General features: G+C 37.4%; 1 protein-coding gene across 1 annotated transcript in view; it reads left to right on the forward strand.

Annotated features, from left to right (window-relative positions):
• The window catches only part of TRPC6 (transient receptor potential cation channel subfamily C member 6), a 77,401-nt gene that overhangs the window by 43,849 nt on the left and 11,636 nt on the right, over positions 1–21,916 (forward strand). The window contains exons 2-9 of the mRNA XM_014252599.2: positions 2,831–3,605; positions 10,611–10,796; positions 12,642–12,806; positions 14,726–14,939; positions 16,724–16,951; positions 18,636–18,900; positions 19,737–19,932; positions 21,217–21,420. Coding sequence (XP_014108074.2) covers positions 2,831–3,605; positions 10,611–10,796; positions 12,642–12,806; positions 14,726–14,939; positions 16,724–16,951; positions 18,636–18,900; positions 19,737–19,932; positions 21,217–21,420 — 2,233 coding nt within the window. The remainder of the gene's footprint in view (positions 1–2,830; positions 3,606–10,610; positions 10,797–12,641; positions 12,807–14,725; positions 14,940–16,723; positions 16,952–18,635; positions 18,901–19,736; positions 19,933–21,216; positions 21,421–21,916) is intronic.

Here is a 21,916-nt window from a genome sequence, read left to right on the forward strand (position 1 = left end):
ATAGAAATATAATCTCTTACCATTATTTGAAAAATGAAAGAGGAAGTGTTTAATGAACAGCAGTTTTTTTCTGTGGGCTGTGTCACAGACTGATTATGCTGCTGGACCCAGTGACAAAGGACCCAGGTGAGGCTGAGGTACTCCCTTTGCCTCAGTTTTAAACAGTAAGATCTGTCCCCACAAGCATTATATTGGGTTGGTTAATCACCCCAGACTGCTGAAGCTGATGCATCTCAGGAAAGAATGACCAAGATTCTTTTGAAGGGTTTTTTATCTTGTTCAAAGATCAAACAAAATAATTTTATACTGGGTTAGTGTTGCAGAGCACATAGGGATATGTATTTATTATCAATGACATTATTGACAGTCTAAATAAGATTTGAATCTACACTGAACACATCTTTATTATTTGGAAGAAGTTTAAAAAATATGTTACAATTTTTTGTGAGTTGAATTTATTATCTGTTTATAATCTGTTCAGAGGAGGTTCAATTTGGACATCAGGAAGAATTTCTTCATGGAAAAGGTTGTTAAGCATTGGAAAGGACTGCCCAGGGAGGTGGTGCAGTCACTTGGTACTTAGTGCTTTGGTCTACTGATCAGTAGTAGGTAGTGATAGTAGTAGTGATCAGTCAAAGGTTGGACTTGATGATCTAGGAAGTCTATTCCAACCTAAAGGATTCTGTCCTTCTGTGAAATAACTTCAGTATATATTATTTAAATTATGTTTAGCAGTAATTGGTTGCTGCACAGAAGAAAGAAGCACTTCAAGATAGATAAGGAATTTGCAGCATGCTGCTCAATAGGATGGATTCTACATTTAAAATTATTTTGCTACTGCAGTTAAATCATCAGTTTACTCAAAGCTGAGAAGCCAATGTGGAGCTAAGGAAGTTGGAAAACCTGGTGCACTTAAAAGACAGTAGAGAGCAACCTTGCTGTGATTTCTCCCTCTGCACCCTCAGATGCCAGGTCTCAGGAGTCTGTGTCTGGTTGGTTAAATTGAAGCCCAGGTCAGCCTACCTTAAATGCCGGAAACATCTCACACTGCTAAGGACCTTCTCTGATACGAAAGAACAAATTATTAAAAAAAGTATATGAAAACTTTGTACTGCTTTTCAGACTTTCTACAAATGTTCTGTCACAGGCATACACTGAAGTGTGAAAATACAGCAAACTTACAAAATTCAACACATACAAAGGAGGACTAGGACAAATATAAAATAAAGCTCACGTTTCAGAGCTACATTTCACAGTTTATAGGATTCGTATTTTGTAAAAAAGTTTACTTTTAAAAAGGAATTTAAACATGAAATATTTCTTTTCTTGATTTAAATATTTTGTGAAACAAGAAGTGCTCTCTACTAAAAATTCTGAAAAATTATTTATTAAAAATGTCAACTAACGAAACTAATAATTATATTTAATTGTTACTGTTGTCAGTTGTGATGTATTCCATATTCCATACCTGTAATTATCTTGGACAAAAATGGTTCTTTTATATTTAAGAATTTGGAAATTTGAAGTATTTCCAGTGATGCAGAGGACTCTAGAACTCTAGAGTATCTCTAGAACAGAGAAGGCAAGAAGCAGAAAGGAAATCTATACTAAAGCTAAATCTAAACAACCTAGAATAAATCATACCTTGCAAGGTTTCTTTTTGTGAAGAAATGTTGAGTCACAAAAGACTAACTTTTTTACTGACATTCAAATTCATATTCATTAGTATTTAATGAATAAAATATTGCTCATGGTTATTTTTTGTGGGAAATACTGAAGTGTATTTGAGCATATGTATGTATAGAACAATTAAGCTACTATTCAATAAAGAAAAAACAAGAAGTTGTGGGGAATATTAAGTAGTTTTGCAGAGTAATTCTAGAAGAGAAAAATATTTGCAATTTAATTTCTATTGAAGACTGGGATCTTAATTGGCTGAAATAAGATTGAATTAGTGAATTATATTTTCTTCTTTTTAAAGAGAATGTAGCATATATTGTAACATTTCTCAGAAAACTTAAGTTTGATACGTTCACTTTATTTATAATAATCACTAAATAATTATTAATGAGGTATTTAATAGTTATGGTTGGAAACGGCTGAGGATTTCATTAGTAGCAAACTGGACAACATTTCAGAGCTATCATTAATCAGGAATTAGCAGGATTTATTGGCAAGGCCCTGAGTGAAGGAATAAATAGCGTATCAAGATTATGAACTGTAATAATGAAAAGAATGGTGGAGATGGGGAGTAGATGTCATACAATGTATTTGATGTGCTTTTATCTTGTCCGGATTCAGCTAATGCCTGAGCATTCAATTATAGATGTCAGAAAAGCATCAGCTGGGTGAAGAGGAGAAACTAGAGCCAAATGTAAGTTAGATGGTTGCCGAAGGAGAGAATAAGAGCAAGTGAAGTCAGCCTGATGACTTTTGTGAAGCAGAAGGGATTTTAGAGAGTTTCCATCTTTGTGTGCCCTGCTGTCCTCAGCAATCCCTCATTTCTCATCCCATGACTGCTGACTCCTTTCACACTGTAGCTTGTTCTTGCTCTGAGCTGTGAGGACAAAATAAGGAAAAAAAAGTGTAGTTTCAAATGATGATTGATGACAGTTTTTTCTTCTTGTTGAAATAAAATGTAGCTGGCTATTGATTCTCAGGTTGTGTAGTAGTAGTGGTTACAAAATGCATCGAAGGCAGGGTTCCTGGTGTCCCCGCTGCATTCAAAATACACAACAGATAAAGGATTAGAATATTTTTATTAGTTATTATTCAAAATGGATATGCCCTTGTATAAAGAAGAACTAATAATTTCTCTGTGTGCACACAGCCGGGGCAACGAGAACAGACTGGCCCTGCGGCGACAGACCATTCTCCGGGAGAAGGGCAGGAGGCAGGCCAGCCGAGGGCCGGCCTACATGTTCAATGACCACTCCACCAGCCTCTCTCTGGAGGAGGAGCGCTTCCTGGATGCCGCTGAGTATGGAAATATTCCGGTGGTTCGAAAAATGCTGGAGGAATGTCCCTCCCTCAACGTGAACTGCGTGGACTACATGGGGCAGAACGCCTTGCAGCTGGCAGTGGCCAATGAGCACCTGGAGATCACGGAGCTGCTGCTGAAGAAGGAGAACCTGGCCCGGGTGGGCGATGCCTTGCTTTTGGCCATTAGCAAAGGCTACGTTCGGATAGTGGAAGCCATCCTGAGCCACCCCGCCTTTGCCGAGGGCAAGAGGCTGGCTCTGAGTCCCAGCCAGTCGGAGCTCCAGCACGATGACTTCTACGCGTACGATGAGGATGGCACGCGGTTCTCCCACGACGTCACGCCCATCATTCTGGCTGCTCACTGCCACGAGTATGAGATCGTGCACACCCTGCTGCGGAAAGGAGCTCGGATCGATAGGCCACATGACTATTTCTGCAAGTGCAGTGAGTGCAATCAGAAACAAAAGCATGACTCTTTCAGCCATTCTAGATCCAGGATCAACGCCTACAAAGGTCTGGCCAGCCCTGCTTATCTGTCTTTGTCCAGTGAAGACCCTGTCATGACTGCCTTAGAGCTCAGCAATGAGCTGGCCGTGCTTGCCAACATTGAGAAGGAGTTCAAGGTGAGTAGAGGGACACTGATTCTGGCAGACACAGAATGGCAAACTTTATCCTTCATGAATCAGCAAGATAATGTGGGAAAAATGCAGTTTTTTTACTGAATGGAAGATTTAAATCTTTGTGAAAGTCTGGTTGCTCTGTGCTGATTGTAATTCGTGCTGCTTGTGTAGAATGTGCCAGTGAACTAATTTTCTACTTCCTATCAGGCAGGAGAGTGAAGGAGGCCCTTCAAACCCATGGCTGAAGCTGGTTTAGAGAAGGGTAAAGAGGAGACTGAAGTGGTACATTTCAGTCACTTATGACAGACAAGTTGCATGATTCTATTAAACCCTCTTGCATTCTCTTTAGTTTCTTGTATTTGGACCTGAAGTTTTCATACTTCTTACAGTGTTTTGCATTCATTTACAAGGAGGATTCTAAATAAATGTCCTCCTTGTTCAATTCTGGTATTTCTGTTCACTTCTTCCTCTTTCTTGCTTATTTGTACTTAGTTATATGTGAACTCTCTAGAGTTAAAAGGCTTTTTCAATGTTACACAGAGATTTTAGTATTCTGTAAATGCATGTTATTGAAATAAATAAATTAATAGCTGAGACCCAGGCTCCCTAGATTCTTGAAGCATTAGTTAAGGCAGTAAGAATGTGAGGTCTTATCTGTCAGTAAATGCAAAGTCAGGCCTTGTACAAACATTGCTAATGTTATTTATGACCTATATTAGCTAAAATCACTTAGCCTGGGTTTGCCTCATGGGACCCTGTCAAAAACAGATGCTCCTGTGACAGAGCAATATATATAGACTACACTAGTAGGAGATCAACATCCTTCCAAAGCTGTAACAGAATAATTTCCAACATTGTGTTAGCAACTGTTTGAAGTTATCATGATCAGTATTTAACAATCTTAGCAGTGGTACAGTTCACAAGACTGTGAATCTGTCTCTACTTAGCCAACCTGAGCTGAGGTGCTGCAGTTCTGAATGAATTTCCCTGGACTTGTGCTCGTAGGTATATCTTTGTGGCACCAGTCTATTATGAGAAGCTGGGATATTTCTTGGAGGGGAAATAAGGAGGAGGAATGTACAAGGTGATCTTAAAAACAGCAGCTGAACTGCTGAAATTGGAGGGAAAGAGGAAAAAAAAAATGCTGGGAGGACCATTTCAGATTATTGCAGAGGATGAATATGTGACCCATGAGGTCCCTGGCAGAAACCTTTAGGACCTCAGTGGACAGATTTCATCCACCGATTCCATGTGCAGTTCAAAGAAGAGTATTGAAACTACATACTTCTTTCTCTTTAGCAGCTGCTGATGGGAACAAAAGGACTTGATTAACTTAAAGCAGAGTAAATTTAGAACAGAGCTGAAAACCATTTTTCATAATCTGTAAGTGCAGCCTGTTAAGTTCACATCTATGCTGAGATAAATAGCATGTCTGATTTGTAGGGACTGTACAGATCCCTTTACCAGAGTTGGAGTGACACAAGCTAAGATTATTTATAAAGATAAATAAGCTCATCATCTGGAACAGCCAGCAAGAGGTGCCCTTCAAATGTGTGCTGCAGTACACAATCAGTGGGATGAGTGGGAGCACAGTACCTGTCTGTGGCACCACCAGGCAGGGAATGGAGCACACAGGTGAGAGCCCAGGTAGGCTGGGTCACAGAACAAGCTTCTGCAGCCAGCTCTGAAGTGCCATGAGGAGGTCCTTCTTTGGTGACTTCTGTTTTTCCACTTCCTCTTTTGTCTCAGTTGCTTTCTCTAAAATGAGAGCTTTGCTTCTAGTGTAGTGTTGCACAAAGAATTTTAACAGGTTTTGGATTTCTCAGCAGAATCAGGAGATTAGATTAGGTTAGATGAGAGACAAAGGAGCTCCATACTGCTGGGCATTAATCATCCAGGCTCTGATGGGAATATACATACTCTTTGGATAGAATGGAGTGGAATAGGAACAGTGAGGAGCACAAGCACAAGGCAACACAGAAATTTGACTCTTCAATAATTTAAGGTTTCACCAGCAGGAGCAGGCAGCTGACACTATAAGGTCTTTTGGGAACGTTTTTATAGATACTAAAACCATGAGGTGGTTCTGGATAAATATTAAAGACTGTGGAGTACATTTATGACAGAATTGATGAGATTTGACATTTACACTATTGATAAGCAGTGACATTTACAATATCTAGATAGGCCAGGGACTTGACTGCAAAATACCTGCCTTAAATTCAGTGGAGGCAGTACAAGTGTGTAAAAGTTACAAGAAATGGAGGCTGTCAGCTTTACTGAGTCAGGGCTTGTTTGTGTCCCTGCAAGTTCATACACCTGCTTGCAGCAATTAATCTAAAAAAGTGTTACCCTTGCTTTATTTCAGGAGTTTGCTACAATTATTTGGTGAGTGTAGTCACTGCATAAAAGCGTGGGTTTGGTAAAAATGCTTTACCTGTGTTAGTGTAATTAAAATAAGTATATTTTTAGTGCACAGGTTAGCTGGACATGGCAAATCTTTAGCTCCACCTAGGGTCAGCCTGAGCCATTTAAAGCATTTCAAACCTTACCTAAATTAAAACTGAGCTTTTTGATATTATCAGAATATTCTGATATTATCAGATGATCTATTTTTTAGGTCGTCTATTTTATAGTGCTGATAGGGTATTTGTAGCATGGGAACCGTCAGGTGGTTGCCTACAGCAGCCAGTGACACAGATAATTTCAAGGTTGTCCTCTGATGAAATAGGAAGGATCAGTGCTAAACTGTGATGCTGGTTGTTTTATGACTATTCTATAAATTGCTTCTCTCTCCTAATATTAGAGAGCACACTGGCTATGAAACTGTGATTCATTCAAAAAAAGGAAATGCCTTTTTTTGTCAAGGGACACCATTATTCTCTGAAATAAACCTCTTTCTTTCTACAAACCTATGCAGTAGTGTCATCTAGCACTACTAATGCCTTTTGCATTTTGTTGAAAGCATTAAAAGTGTTGCAGTATTTAAGAGTACTTTGGATAAACATACTTTAATAGGAGTAAAATCACAAAAAAGTAGATTACTTCTGAAGGAAGAATAACTGGACAGACATGTAAAGCACAGAAATATTTTTGTACCAAACAAATAACTAATTCAGGCTTCCTGAGTAATTCTGAGATCTTCAGGATTTTCTGAAGACCATTTAATTTAGTTTTTGTGTCATAGAAACATAGAATGGTTTAGGTTGCAAGTGACCTTAAATATCATCTAGTTCCAACCCCCCTACCAGGGCAGGGAACCTTCCATTAGACCAGGTTACTCAGAGCTCCATCTAACCTGGCCTTGAACATCTCCAGGGATGAAAAGTCCTCTAAGGACAACCTATTCCAGTGCCTTACTACTCTTATAGTAAAGAATTTTTTCCTAATTATTGAGATCAGAGCAGACAGAGCCAACTGAGTGGTGTTAGAACAGGTATTTTATTACATTGTCCATCAGTCTCATGGAAGGGTGAGACACTTCAGATGTTACATTCAATGCCATCACCTCAGAAGCCCTCTAAACTCTAGTTACAATGTCTTTATAAACTCTTTACCTGATCAACAAGTAACACAAAAGCTCACCAGCTTTTTTTTTTTTTTTTTGGAGATGGTGTTCATGTTTTCTGTCATCTCAATGGTTTGCCCACCTAAGAGCTAATATCTTTACTGTGTACATAAAGATGTAGATTATATATGACAAATGTTGTCCTGCAGAGATAAGGCCTGAAGTTTTGAGAGGGACAGCTGTGGCCCAGTACTATTCAAAATGGATAAGATTAGCATTTATTATAAAGTCCACTGCAACTATAATGGCAACTGACTGGTTCATTGTTTAAAGGGATGAAATGGAAAATGTGTTTTTAAGTTAAACATGGATATATTACTGTTTGCTGTAAAGCAATCCACTAATAACATTGTCCTTATTTGCTTTTCTGATGAGAAGCAAAATTCAATTTATCATCTCAAAGTCTAATTTTCTGTTTGTTTGTTTTTTTTTCATTTATATATCCCCCATGACAGAAATGACACCCCAGTCTTCACTACAGCTATTGTCAGCTTTCCTAGAGAAAAAGTAACATCACCTGTTAGAGAAGGAGTGAAGCACTGAAGACATGAAGACATAAGGGCCACCTTTAAAAGGGAAATAGTGTATTTAGCTGCCTACCATGACACCTAAACCCAACATTGCATCCCACTTTGAAACCCTAAGTTCTAGTATAGCAGTATCCATATTTCATATCTTGGCCTCTACAGTTCACCAAGCAGAGCCAGGGTGTGATGTGAAGCAGTCTCCATCTCATCCATGGAGTTCAGTCTCAGTCTGCATCCTGAGAGCATTCTCATTCCAGGCACAGTCTGGGGACAGCAGGAGCCTGTGACTGGTCACAGGATACTGTGTGAAAAAAGACCCTTTCTTCTGGGAGATACAGCTGTAGTGATGCTCTCCTGCTCTCCTGGCTGTGGTCTCCTGCTGCATGGTCAGAGGTAAAGCAGGGTCAGCTGAGGTTTTCAGAGTGACAAGAGCCTGCTTGCTCCCTTACTTGGCATCCCAAGACAGTCTGCAGCTGCCACGAACACCAAGGGTGGGTGACTCCTCTCAGCAGTGCAGCTCTCACTCTCACCCCTCTGCCACCAGCATTGTTCCCATGGTTCCTCATCGCCCACAGTGCTCACCCCAAATCATCACCTTCCTTCTGCAGGGCGGGAGCAGCTAGAACTGCTCCCTTATCCTTGGTGTTGTGAAATTTGGGACAGTTTGGTTTTTCCTAAACTGCTGAGGAGCCCTGAACCAATGTTGTCACATGCAGGGAATAAAGTACGCATGCTTTACTGCAGAATTCAGTGCTGATTCTTTTAGAGCCTCCAACTGTAATTTAATTTTTTTTAAGTTTCTCAGGAATGGGTTGTGGTTTTTTTTAATCACTAAGTTTACAACATGCAGTAAAGGAGAACTCATTAGCCATGCCTTTGTCCATTTTTTGAAAATAAGCTAAGCCAAACAAATTGCTCCATTCCTTTGGCTCACATAAATTGTAGGAGATGTGAGATCCAGGGAGGGAATCTTTATTTATGTGACAGAGACACTGAAGAGTGTATTGATTATTTCTGCTGTCATTTAATTTTTGTTCTGCCTTCAGCTGACTTTGCCTTTGCAACAGCTGAGGTGGGGGCAGTGATGGGCAATGCTGTTTCCCAAAGCTCGTTTGACATAACCTGACTGCCGAGAACTTTTCATCTCTGCTACTACCACTGGTCACAGCTGTGGAAGTATTTCACTGGAGGGGGAACTGTTTTATTGCATTTGCAAATGAGAAGATAAACTGATGGATTTTATGGGTGCATTTATGGGATGCTGATATATGCTGTGGTACTGCGTACAAACATAAATTCAGAAGGGATAATTCCCCTGTAGAGTCATGGTCTCCTCACATACTGTTTTGAAACTCCATGTCAGGTGTCAGTCTCTTGAGATGGAAAATACTGATGAAGTATGTGGGTATGGATGTATATACCTATCTTCTACCAGAAAAAATACACATACTAATATATTACAATGCTTCATAAGTTCTTATGAAGGCCAAATTATATTGTTCTTATGTTTATTGAAAGTTACTTTTTTTAATATTGGTATTCAAGGGTCAAATATCAGTTTGGAAGAGTTGGTACCTAATCATAAAAGGGTCAGTAGTTGCCTCTATGTTTCTGCTCTGTGAATTGAAAATGGCTAATTTTCCTTTCATTTGCTAGAGAAAATTCATGTGTTAAAAATACTGAATACTGAATCTTAGCTTCTGCACAAAAATGAAAGCCAAACAGAAGGTAAAATATTACTCAAAAAATGTCTTTCTGAAGTGCAAGAAGTCAGAATTTTGGTTAACCTCTCCTGTTATTCATCTGAATGAAGGGAAAACAAATAATGCAATAATATATTAATGAATAATATATTATTCAGAATGTCAGGAAATTATTAGTTTTAGTATTTAGCTTCTGTTGTCTTTGTAGATAAACAACATTGAAGCAAAAGCCTTTTGCTTTTATGACAGATCTGAGTTACCGTGTTTATTTTATATTATTAAAAAAATAAATCACTGGCAGTTTTATATAGATGTAAAATAGTGTCTGTAAATATTTGTCTCGGAATGTTTGCATCCATCTAAGCAAAGTGAAGTGTAAAACTTGGATGCAATCCTTTAATATATCCACGTAATAACTGTTATTGTAGTGTTGTGGGTAATAAAACACAAAGATGCATGAAGTACACCCTCAGCAAATAAATTAGGGTGTCCTGTATGCTTATTCCCTTACAGGATGAGCTATTGGGTGAATTAGATGGTGGTTAGTATGATGGAAGTATTTAAAGAGAAGGGGCTAACTAGAGACTAAGAATGGAAGAAGGGGGAATACCCTGAAAAACAGTTTGGAAAAGGGGGAAATGTGTCACTGTAATAAAAGTATTTGTAGAAAGCTACTTTGAACATGCCACAGAGACTACATGAGCAGTCCTGTCCAAAGTTTTCAAGAGTAATTCTAGGCCTTAGAAAAATCAGTATATTCATGCAATTCTGAAGAAGATTGGGAATTTCTTTAGATGTACTCTGAGTAGGATGCTCATCTTGTTCAACTGAAATCTCTACAGTGCAATTTTCTACATCTTTTCTAGACTTCTGTGACAGTGAATAGAAGAATTTCCCCTGTGCTATACATCTCAACTGGTCATTAAAATGTGTCATACTACATTTCTGAAAGTTTTTTGGGTTTTTTCTCCTACTTTAATTTCCTCTAAAGCGTGTCTAGAGGAGTGACTCAGGTGTGAAAATTGATAACATTAATGTGCAAGACACCCAAGGTGAGATGGATCCCATCCCTTGAACATTTGAGGAAAAAAAAGCATAACAATAGCAAAGAAGCTATTCATGTTCACTGATGTGTAGGTGAAATGTAGAATTGCTTCTCTCATGTTGAATCTAAACGCCAAGATATTCTCTTTCTGCTTCTGTTTTCTAGAATGATTACAAGAAATTGTCTATGCAGTGCAAAGATTTTGTAGTTGGGCTGCTTGATTTGTGCAGAAATACAGAAGAAGTGGAAGCAATTTTGAATGGTGATGTAGAGATGAGCCATAATAATGGAGAGCATGGTCGTCCCAGCCTCAGCCGCTTAAAACTCGCCATCAAGTATGAAGTTAAAAAAGTAAGCAATTATGTTGATCAAACAGGCATGTCATGATGGTGGTATAAAATTGTGCTATTGTTAAATTTTATGTTTTGATAGCCTGCAACACTGACATTAATATTTGAGCCCTTTGGGCACAGTGGTTTTACAATCAAAAGAATCCTCATCTACAATATAAACAAGAAGTAGATGTTTAAGGTGAATACTGGTTACAATGAGCATGAGAGCAAATGACTCTAAGACAATATGCAAATTTTTTTTTTAATATATATTTTTATTTTAAATCTGTTCTTTAAAGAAAAAAGATGAAAAAATTTTGTGCTACTTCTGAAGCCTGGAAAAATGTAAGATTTAATAAAAGCTAGAGAATAGCACATCAGTCACAGTGCACAACATAACAAATGTTGATATGAGTTTTTGTCAAGCTTGTGTCTTGCTCAGAAATGTGAGAAAACCTGGAGAAATTTCATGTCTCACAGAAACTGTGTTTGTGTCTGTACAGAGGGATCAGAGACACAACCTAGGAATATCAGTACTGTGGTTCTTAGGAGAAATCAGGTTTTAGGCAGTGCCAAGAATTATGGTTTACTTTCATTTCTACTGTCAGTTTAATACTCTGCTCTCCATCTAAATAACACTCAGTAAAACCAGCTGAGTTTGTAGCTGCATAAACATTGGAATTTCCCAGGAAATTTGTCTTGGATAATATAGGTTGTAAAATTCTAGGTGACTCGTGTCAGCTGGGGAGAAACAATTTGTGTGCTGAAGTTTGCACAACCAAAGATCAAGAAGACACAGATAAAAAGTATACTTCAAAAGCATGTTGCCATAATTTTTTACAAAAATTGAGTTCACATCCCTGGGGGACACACAAAAAATTTATATGTGAGGTGTATTTATGTGTTCATGAATGGAAGAAAAGAAAAAAAAAACTATTTTGGCTAAACTAGTATATGAACAAAAGCCTGCAAAACACTTGCCAAACTGCAGTCACTAAAGAGAGCTGAAACAGCTGTTGATGAGAACATATTACACCTTGGGTCCTTCATACTGCTTGGGTCTTAGCACTTCTGCAAATGTGAACTTTCTTGCAACACTTCCTCTTACCTCAATAAAGACATTTCCTGTACATTCAGCCAGTCATCTTTTAAGTATAGAAAAAGGATCTAGAAAAAAAAATGCTACATTCAGTTAATTTTTTATTTTTAGATTTGGATTTAAAATGTACAGTGCACAGGCATCTACTATTTTTTAACATCTACCTTTGTAAGATGCTTCTTATACTGTCTAGAGGACACAGAGAGCCTTATGGGACAGAATTCTCAGTTTTGCAGTTTGTCCAAATGGTTCCAGAACCGAGTTATAAATAATCCTCATCTGATTTCCTGCAAATGTGACAGCTGTTTTCTCATGCCAGCTGAGAAAAATTGTATTTTCTGTGTTAACATGTGAAAATAGGACATATTCTTTCTTTCCTAAGTGAAGATTATGTAGTGTTTTTTGCAGAAAAAAAGACTCAAAACATTGGAATTTCTGAAGCAGTATAATTAAAATTATAAATGTCAGAAGCATATAGAGTTTGCCCAGATAAATTAGCCTTAGATGAAATTCATAGTTTGTGATGTAACATAGTGTTAATAAATAAGTTTTTTAAGTTAAAATATTAATTGCTGATGGCAACATGCCTGTTTGCTGGGAGATTTGGCTTATCAAAATGGTTTTTCTTATGCCCCTATAATGCTCCTTTGAATATAAGCTGCCTTTTCAATATTCCAGCATTCTTAATGCACTTCCTATAGCTGTATTTTAACAGAACTTATTCTGATAACTGTATTAGTTTTGTGCCCTTTTTTTTTTTATTAGTTTGTAGCACACCCAAACTGCCAGCAGCAGCTCCTCTCGATTTGGTACGAGAATTTGTCAGGTTTGCGGCAGCAGACGATGGCAGTGAAGTTTCTGGTTGTCCTCGCGGTTGCAGTCGGACTGCCCTTCCTCTCCATGGCCTATTGGATTGCTCCTTGCAGCAAGGTCAGCCTGGGAAACCTTATCACAGCCTCCTAATAACCCCTCTGCACGAAAATTCCTTTATGACAAAGCCACACTCAAGTAATACTTCAGAAACATGTTGTTTTAAAGCCAAGTTAGAGTAGAATGCTGCAAGATTGCACATTCAGACAATTGTAATTAAGACAGGTAAATGTGTTGTGTCGATTGCCGTATGAAATAAACTAAGTTACAGTGTTTGATCAAGTGTTGCCTTGAGGAAATCCTGCTTTATAAACAACAAGTCAAACAGTTTTTCACTTAATTCTTACCTTAGCAGGCAGATGCAGAGGGTACTCATCATTGATTCAGGTCTAAGCTGATCGAAGCTGTGGGTTGATTCCAGTCACCTCAAAGGCAATTTTCATTTTCATGATTAAAAATAAATAGATAACAGTCAAGACAATGCTACTATTCATCACATTCCAAGAGGCCTTCAAGGCAGTTACACAGCCTGCCCTGCATTCACTTGCAATGTACTTTCTGGGATTGGATGCTACCAGTATATCAGGTTTGGTAGATATGTAGTATGGAAGACCTTTCCAATAAAGATGGGTTGCAATTTCTGACCTCACTGACCTTTGTGTTAAACCCCTGTTTCAGTTGGCCAGTATCCATTCTGAGAGGACACTAATGGAAAAATTCACTTGAAAGTATGTTAGATGGAACAAATGGCCTCCTGTAAGGATTGTTCTACGTGTTGCAGTATGAGATCCACAATTCTAGCAGGTTGAACTCTGTGCAATGATTTCAGGGGAAAAAGAAGGTTTAAAGATAGGACTGGGGTCTTTGTCTGTTTTTTCATTGTTCTCTGAGATGGGAAATGTGGGCCTCAAGTTTTGCCATATTTTTTTTCTTTCAATTTAGACAGTAAAAATCATTGCATTATTTTCACTTTTTGTTATTGTGACTAGGGGTTTTAAGAATAGTTTTCTCTTAAAATGCCTTGAGATACAACAGCAGTGACTTACCCACTTGTTATTTTCCTTCCTCAATGATTTGTCATATATAAATTCAGTTAATCTAAAATTAAGAAGTACTTTTCTGCAGCTGCCGACTAAGTGGACAAGCTAAGACTTTTCATATTAATACAGGCACTATCAGAATTGAAAAATTGCTAAAAGCTCAACCACATATGAGTTTGTACAGAACTTTTAGGTTTTTAAAAGTGTTGCAGTAAACCATTTTTTAAGTTACTTGTAGTCATATTGTACTCATTACAAAGCTGAGGACTTTTCCATTGTACAAGTCAGGAGGAAACTGAGACTCTACAGAACAAATAAAACTTTTGAGATGTCACGACTTTTTTAAAAAAAGAAAATAAGTTGGGGAAAAGGCACAATAATTGTGCTAAATTGAGTATCACATCAGTCAGGAAATTGAATTCTTTTCTTCATAATTCACTCATGGTGATAATGCTTTTAGTAAGTGTGCCAAAATCTTATTTTCTGTCTTGCCTCACAATGAAGCTGGCTAGCATTAAGAAATTCAACAATTATAATAGATTTTTCTCTGGATTATCTATAATAGACATACATGCCACAAAAAAAAAAAATTACAGCATTATTTCAAATCCCTTAGTTAAAACATATATTTTATATTTTTTCATTTCAGTTTCACTTTGGAAGTTTCCTCCAAAAATTTGCCCTAAACCAGGACACACTGTTAATTTATCCCTGGTAGCCTAACAGTGAAACTGATAGATTATTCCTCTGAAAATAGCAAATCAGTAGAAACTTCTAAAGATGACTGTGAACAGAGCATCATAGTATACAAACATTTTCAAATACTTGTTCCTTCATGTCATTGAAATATGGGATTATCTGCATTATTGCTCTTATTATATACCTTTTATTTGGAATCAGTCACTGAAATATCCTTGTGTTTCTTAATCTCTGTTGCAGCTGGGGAGGATAATGCGTGGACCATTTATGAAGTTTGTAGCCCATGCAGCCTCTTTCACCATTTTTCTTGGTCTGCTTGTCATGAATGCAGCTGACAGGTTTGATGGCACCAAACTCCGACCTAATGAAACAACAGACAATGTAAAACAGCTTTTTAGGATGAAAACATCCTGTTTCTCATGGATGGAGATGCTCATTATTTCTTGGGTAATAGGTAAAAATTTTTGCTTAAATTTGTCTTGCTATGATTATAGGTGAAGCTGAACCCAACTGAATCCTTTCCTTTTAATGTTTTGTGTAAAAATTGCAACAAAGGGAGTTTATTCGGCTGTCTTCTTTCCCACATGGGCCTTGTGGTTTTTATTGGATGGCAGCGGGATTCATGTGTCTAGTTGATCACATGCAGACCAAGTATTTATGTGAAATCTATATTATCTGAATATGAATTAATTCAGTTTTATGAATATCAAACTCCAGTTTTTGGAGTAGTTGAGTCACAGTGTGAGCTTCCAAGGGAAAAGATTTTTACATGATGAGCTAAGACTTCTTGTGTCCAATTGTCTCTTATTCTCTTATTTTGCAAGCATGCCTGCAGAACTAATAGTGTTTAGATGAATATATTAGTGACAAAAGAGAGGAATATAGGTCCCTGAAGATTTGGTGGTAGATTTTTCCGTCCCAACACAGGAATGAAACGAGTGCTATTGAGTAGTACTCTGAGCTGACCCATTCAGTTTGGTGACGTAGAGCTCTTCAGCATCAGAACTTGAGCGCACCCCTTCCAAAATATTTTAGCTGTCAGATTCTTACTTACAAATCTACTACCTTTTAGTCCAGTAGGGTTTAGATGCCCAAATATTTTAAGGAACTGCGTTCTAGTTGTTAGTTAAATCATTAATATGTGAGAGTTAAATTCAAGCAATCCATTCAAGAGCTTATGCATTTAAAGTATTTTTCTTTCATGACCTCACTGTGATTGAAATTTGTGTACCAACTGATTTTTAAAGCTTTAAAAGACCTTGGCATTATTTATTTATTTAATTGTAAAGCTGTTTTAAATTATTATAATGGTCTATTATAGGAATAATATAGCATTTAGATTTCCAAAGTCTATAAATATCAATATTTTCATCTGATAATAAAGAAGTAAATAATAATTTCTTTATTTGAGGTTCTAGTTTGCTAATTTAATCTATTTTTATTTCAGTGTCATGCATAAGACAGTTTATGAAAAATTGATTCATGCATACAGATGTGACATTGAATTTAGCTACTGTAATTGACATTATTCTTGTCCTTAGCTGAAAATGATGGAAAGTACTTTCAACTTGATAAGTGTAAAAATTAGTGACATTATCCATTCAGTTATTAACTCTCTTTAGAATCCTAGAATTGTACTTCGTAATTACATAATTTTTATCTTGAAAATTAAAAAGAATTTTCACAATAAAAAAAGCTGTCATTAGCTGTTACTGTCCTTATATTTTATTACTAAGGGACGGTAGTCAGGAATCAAACAGATACCTTTGTCCTATTGAAGAAGCATTAAATCTGAGTCTTACTTTCATGATTGTTTGTCACAGATATAAGAGAGACTGTACCCAGGGTAATGGCTAAAAAGAAATTCTGAGTTACTTATTAGCTCTACCGCTAATATATGTTCATGCCAGAGCCTTTCTGCTCTTCTCATCTCTTCCTGCGTTCATCTTCATCTGTTGATGGTAATACTCACAGCCCATTCTTCTCTTGGAAAGCTTTTGTAGGTTTACAAGAAAAAATAGTCTGAAAGATTGTTGTTATTATTACTCAGATGAGAAAGAAGTCTCAGAATCTATATGAATTTGTGAGTCCAAGGATTTAATTTTGTGTTTGAACTCCCACTAATCAAAATAGTTTTGAGTTTGACAGCAACCAAGCACATGTTCTATGTATAATAAAAATATAAAGCAAGCATGATGAATAAGGAACACACTGTTTTCTCTGTTCTGTCTTATACAGGCATGATATGGTCCGAATGTAAAGAAATTTGGTCTCAAGGTCCAAAGGAATACCTGTTTGAGTTATGGAATATGCTTGATTTTGGTATGTTAGCAATTTTTGCAGCATCATTTATAGCAAGGTTTATGGCATTTTGGCATGCATCCAGAGCCCAGAACATCGTTGATGCAAATATGAAAGATCTGACAAGTCCAACACTGGAGCCCAGCATAAAATACTACACCTTGGGTGAGTTGATTGCACTATTCTTGGGCCTAAACCAAAGGATTTTCTTTTAATTAGTCTCCAATACCATAGTTTCACAATGTAGTACTGAAGAAGTTCCCACTCCTTCTCTTTCTTATCCTTATGTCAAGTTGATCATGAGGCAGCAGTGCCCTGGCAGCCAGGAGGGCCAACCCTGTCCTGGGGGGCATCAGGCACAGCATCAGCAGCCAGGCAAGGAGGGGATTGTCCTGCTCTGCTCTGGGCTGGGGGGACCTCACCTCAGTGCTGGGGACAGTTCTGGGTGCCACAGTATAAAAAAGATATTAAAGTATTAGAGAGCGTCTAAAGGAGGGCAGGGAAGATGGGGAAGGGGCTGGAGAAGCCGTATGAGGAGTGGCTGAGGTCCCCTGGTCTGTTCACCCTGGAGGAGACTGAGGGGAGAGCTCACTGCAGTTACAACTTCTTGTGAGGGGAAGGTGAGGGGCATGCACTGATCTTTTTCTGTGGCAGGACCTGGGGGAATGGCCTGAAGCTGTGTCAGGGGAGGTTTAGGTTGGATACCAGGAAAAGGTTCTTCACCCAGAAGGTGTTTTGGAACTGGAACAGCCTCCCAGGGAAGTGGTCACAGCACCAGCCCGACAGAGTTCAAGAAGTGTTTGGACGACAGTCTCTGGCACATGGTGTGACTCTTGGGGATGGTGCTGTGCAGGGACAGGAGCTGGACTTGATGATCCTCATGGCTCCCTTCCAACTCAGTTTATTCTATGATTCTACTATTGGATCATAGTTTCCCTGGCAGTGTTTGTACATCTTTTTGTAGACTGTTCTAGACAGCACTGAAATTGTCTAATATCAAAATAAACTCACTGTCACCCACCCCTTTTCTAGATTATTTGAATCTGTTCAATTACACAATACAGTCCTGCAAACCAGTCCGTGGTGGTGCAGCTGTGAATGGAATGTACTGTAATGCAGAACTGAGCAATGAGATGCAGGAAGTTCTTAAACCTGCTTTGTTAACAAAACCAAAATATATTTTGTATATACTCAGAGGCTCTATTCTACTTCTTTAATATTTCTCAATTCACTCTCTTTACTAGTAAGAGATAAAAATGTTAATGAACTTGCTTGGTATATTTGGGAAGTTCTAGAAGCTATTTTGCCCAACTGATAAAAAATGAAGCACTGTTGACTTGTGTGCACTCTCAACACCACCACATCTCTCTTACCATTATTTCTGTAGATACTGAATAACATCAGTTTCTGTCTCTATTCTGTTCTTCAGATATTATTTTTGAAATGGTTGCATTTTTGTGTTATCCAGACTGCAGAAAAGCAGAGCAATTAAAATGCATATATTCTGAAACATATTAAATTGTAGTCATATAAATTTTACTGGAAAGTTATAAATTTCACATAAGTCTTAAAAGCAACTAGTTGAGGCATTTATTCATGTATGCATGGACACTGAAGTATGCTTGTGTATGGATAATATTAATAGTGAGTGTTTAATGCCAGGTTTTCTCACAGGCAAGCAAACATAACTTGCTGACACCAGGCTGAACAGCAATGGGCCTGTGCAGCACAGAAGGCCAGTGGTATCCTGGGCTACATTAGGCAGAGCACTGGCAGCAGGTGGTCCATAAAGACCTCCCATAAATAAGCACACGTTATACTGACAGGAATTCTCATCTTTTGTTTCCAGCCAGAATAAACTGGGATCCGTCTGATCCTCAGATAATTTCTGAAGGGCTGTATGCAATTGCAGTGGTGTTAAGTTTCTCACGGATAGCCTACATCTTACCAGCTAATGAAAGCTTTGGGCCACTGCAGATATCACTTGGGAGAACCGTGAAAGACATCTTCAAGTTCATGGTGATATTTATCATGGTGTTTGTGGCTTTCATGATAGGCATGTTTAATCTCTATTCCTACTATCTGGGGGCAAAACAAAATGAAGCGTTCACAACGTAAGTACAACTGATTAAACTGTAACCTTTATTTTCTTAACAATGACCCAATAAAATGCTCAATGTTCTTTGCAATGCTGCAGTAATTTTGGGTGTGGGGAACTGAGATCTCTTTATCAAAGCAAGAGAAATTAAGTCTTCAAACAGATGGCCATAGATAGGAAAAAGTACCTCAGAGGTTTGGACTTATATGTATTTATAAACTGATTAGGAGGAAATGCATGTTTAAATTTAATTTAAATTAACTAACCTGAAAAACAAAAAATAAATCACTATTCCCACGCCATGGCTTTACCCTGGAATTGTGTAATAGTAAAAAATCAACCAGAAGATATTGGTCCATAAAACTAATTCTTTTGAAAACTGATGATTTGCCTGTCTTCTTCAAAGTTTCAGAATACTTATCATATTAATGGTAAAATAATTTCCAGTAAGTGAACTAATGGTGCAATTTAAATGAAGTATTTATAGATAATTCTTTTTTAAATTTACTTTCATATTAACGGCAACCTTGTAGCATGTAGATTGAAGTTAGCTTGTTAGTTAACAGGTGAATCATTGTAATACTGGGTTAAGAATGGATATATGATTCCCAAAATCATCTGATATGAATCAGATGGTTTTATTGTCCATCCTAAATGTTAGGAGTCTTGTGTTATGAAACAGCCTGTACCCATGAAATTAGACAGTCTACTTCTATGCACTGAGGTGGAGTTCAACATTATAATATTGGAAAAACTTGTACACTGTATAAAAATGATAACTGGCAATTTCTACAATAAGAATATACAGCTTTTCTTCAATAACATATGCATGTGTCCAATTTCTCCTTTTAGTGTTGAAGAAAGTTTCAAAACATTGTTCTGGGCTATATTTGGACTCTCGGAAGTTAAATCAGTTGTTATCAATTATAAACACAAATTTATTGAAAATATTGGTTATGTCCTTTATGGAGTCTATAATGTTACCATGGTCATCGTCTTACTGAACATGCTTATCGCAATGATCAACAGTTCATTCCAGGAAATTGAGGTAAAAAGTCCATTTATGATTAAAATAACACCCTATTTACTGTTACTAATTGTCTCAGGCTCCTGGAAAATTTTCTTGTTGACATCTGATTTAAGACAAGTACTGCATAAGCCTTTGGAATATTTTAGAAGAAAATATTAATTCCACTGTTCATTTTTATTATAAAATACCTGGCAGTTACTTGGCTGCATGTGCTTGCAGATAAGAACCAGACTGGTATAAGAAACTACTGGTGAACTGTGTTATGTTCCTGAGCAGTATGTGACTTTGTGAATCTTTCATTTGCCTCATTTGTAATTACTTGAGAAGTGTCCTTCTTGCTGCAAGGATGTTCTCTTTCCTGTGCCTCGACCTTGCAGGCAGGTCTCCAACATGCTGTGTTCTTCTTTCATTGAAACGAGTTGCTCTAGACCTCTGCAGTGAACAAAACATTACTTGGCAAAGTAATCAGCAGGGTTACTGAAGTCCAGCAGGACCTTTTGCATTCCATGGAAAACAGAGGGCTAAATCATTATCACTGTTTGGGAAAAAAGTAAGCAGATCTCCAGGAGCTGGGCCATCCCAGACTTTCCTAAGGGATCCTCTTGCTAAAGCAGCAAACTCAGATTTGACTCCTCTTTGGTCCCACATTCTGGGCTCTGACTGGGGGCTGTAGCATTGTCGAGCTAGAGCAAGGGCAACACATTGTCTAGGGATGTTCACATTCTTCTGGATCAGGAGGCCATAGGTCAAATAGATCAGGTTAGGAGCATTAAAAATACAGTGACTGGACAAAACAGCTTCTAAAAACAGGTACGGCAATATCGAGTCATGACCTTGAGCTGATGTACTACTTTCTGCAGAAAACCCTCAAACTTTACAGGGAGAAATAAAGTGAATGTTTTGGTGATCATAAAAGATAAACATAAACCATGGTGATGATAGTATATCTGGTTTAATCATATATTCCAGCAAATGGAAGAAATTAGGTAAGAATCACCTTTTTTTAGTTCATATTTAAAGTAATAGTCTATAGAATAGTTAAATAGAGTCTGTCATTGTGATCCTGTATTGCAGACTAATTAGCACTCAGTCTGGAATAAACAATGTTTATTGCATTATTTTAAATGGATTAATAAGAACATATCCATTCATTGAAATTTTGGTTTTCATAGATTTTGATCTACCTGTTTGAGATCTACTTCAGCCAATTACACTTAAAACACACATAAAATTTAGCTAGAGCATCTTCAATAGTCAAAGTGTTATTAACAGTGTCTTAACTGCTGTGTTTCTGTTTTACAGGATGATGCTGATGTAGAATGGAAATTTGCAAGGGCTAAACTTTGGTTTTCTTACTTTGAAGAAGGGAGAACTCTTCCAGTACCCTTCAACTTAGTGCCAAGCCCAAAATCTTTGCTGTATCTTCTAATCAGAATCAAAAAATGTATTTCTAAACCATTTTTGTGCCAAAAGAAAAGCTTTCAGGAAGATGCAGAGATGAACAAGGTAATTTTATCTTGTATGTACTGACTGCTAATTTTAGAAGATAAATGAAATTTTAACTTATTTTTTATTATTTCCCTGTTTTACTGATGAATTTCCCAGCATATTTAATTCATGTTGAAGTCATTCAGTAATGTGGGAAGATAGGATAGGATAGGATAGGATAGGATAGGATAGGATAGGATAGGATAGGATAGGATAGGATAGGATAGGATAGAATGGAATGGAATGGAATGGAATGGAATGGAATGGAATGGAATAGAATAGAATAGAATAGAATAGAATAGAATAGAATAGAATAGAATAGAATAGAATAGAATAGAATAGAATAGAATAGAATAGAATAGAATAGAATAGAATAGAATAGAATAGAATAGAATAGAAGTTTAAAAACCCCTGCTAAAGTTCAGGTCCAATGAACTTACCTTCATCCAATTGTCACTTAAATCCCTTTTCCCCCTGAGCAACAGGGCCTGCATTCTCTTTGTTCTGCCTTACA

This window comes from Pseudopodoces humilis, chromosome 2 (genome assembly GCF_049639895.1).
Source record: "Pseudopodoces humilis isolate 2021_Gansu_Grassland_sample_001 chromosome 2, ASM4963989v1, whole genome shotgun sequence".
In the NCBI taxonomy this organism is placed as follows: Eukaryota; Metazoa; Chordata; class Aves; order Passeriformes; family Paridae; genus Pseudopodoces; species Pseudopodoces humilis.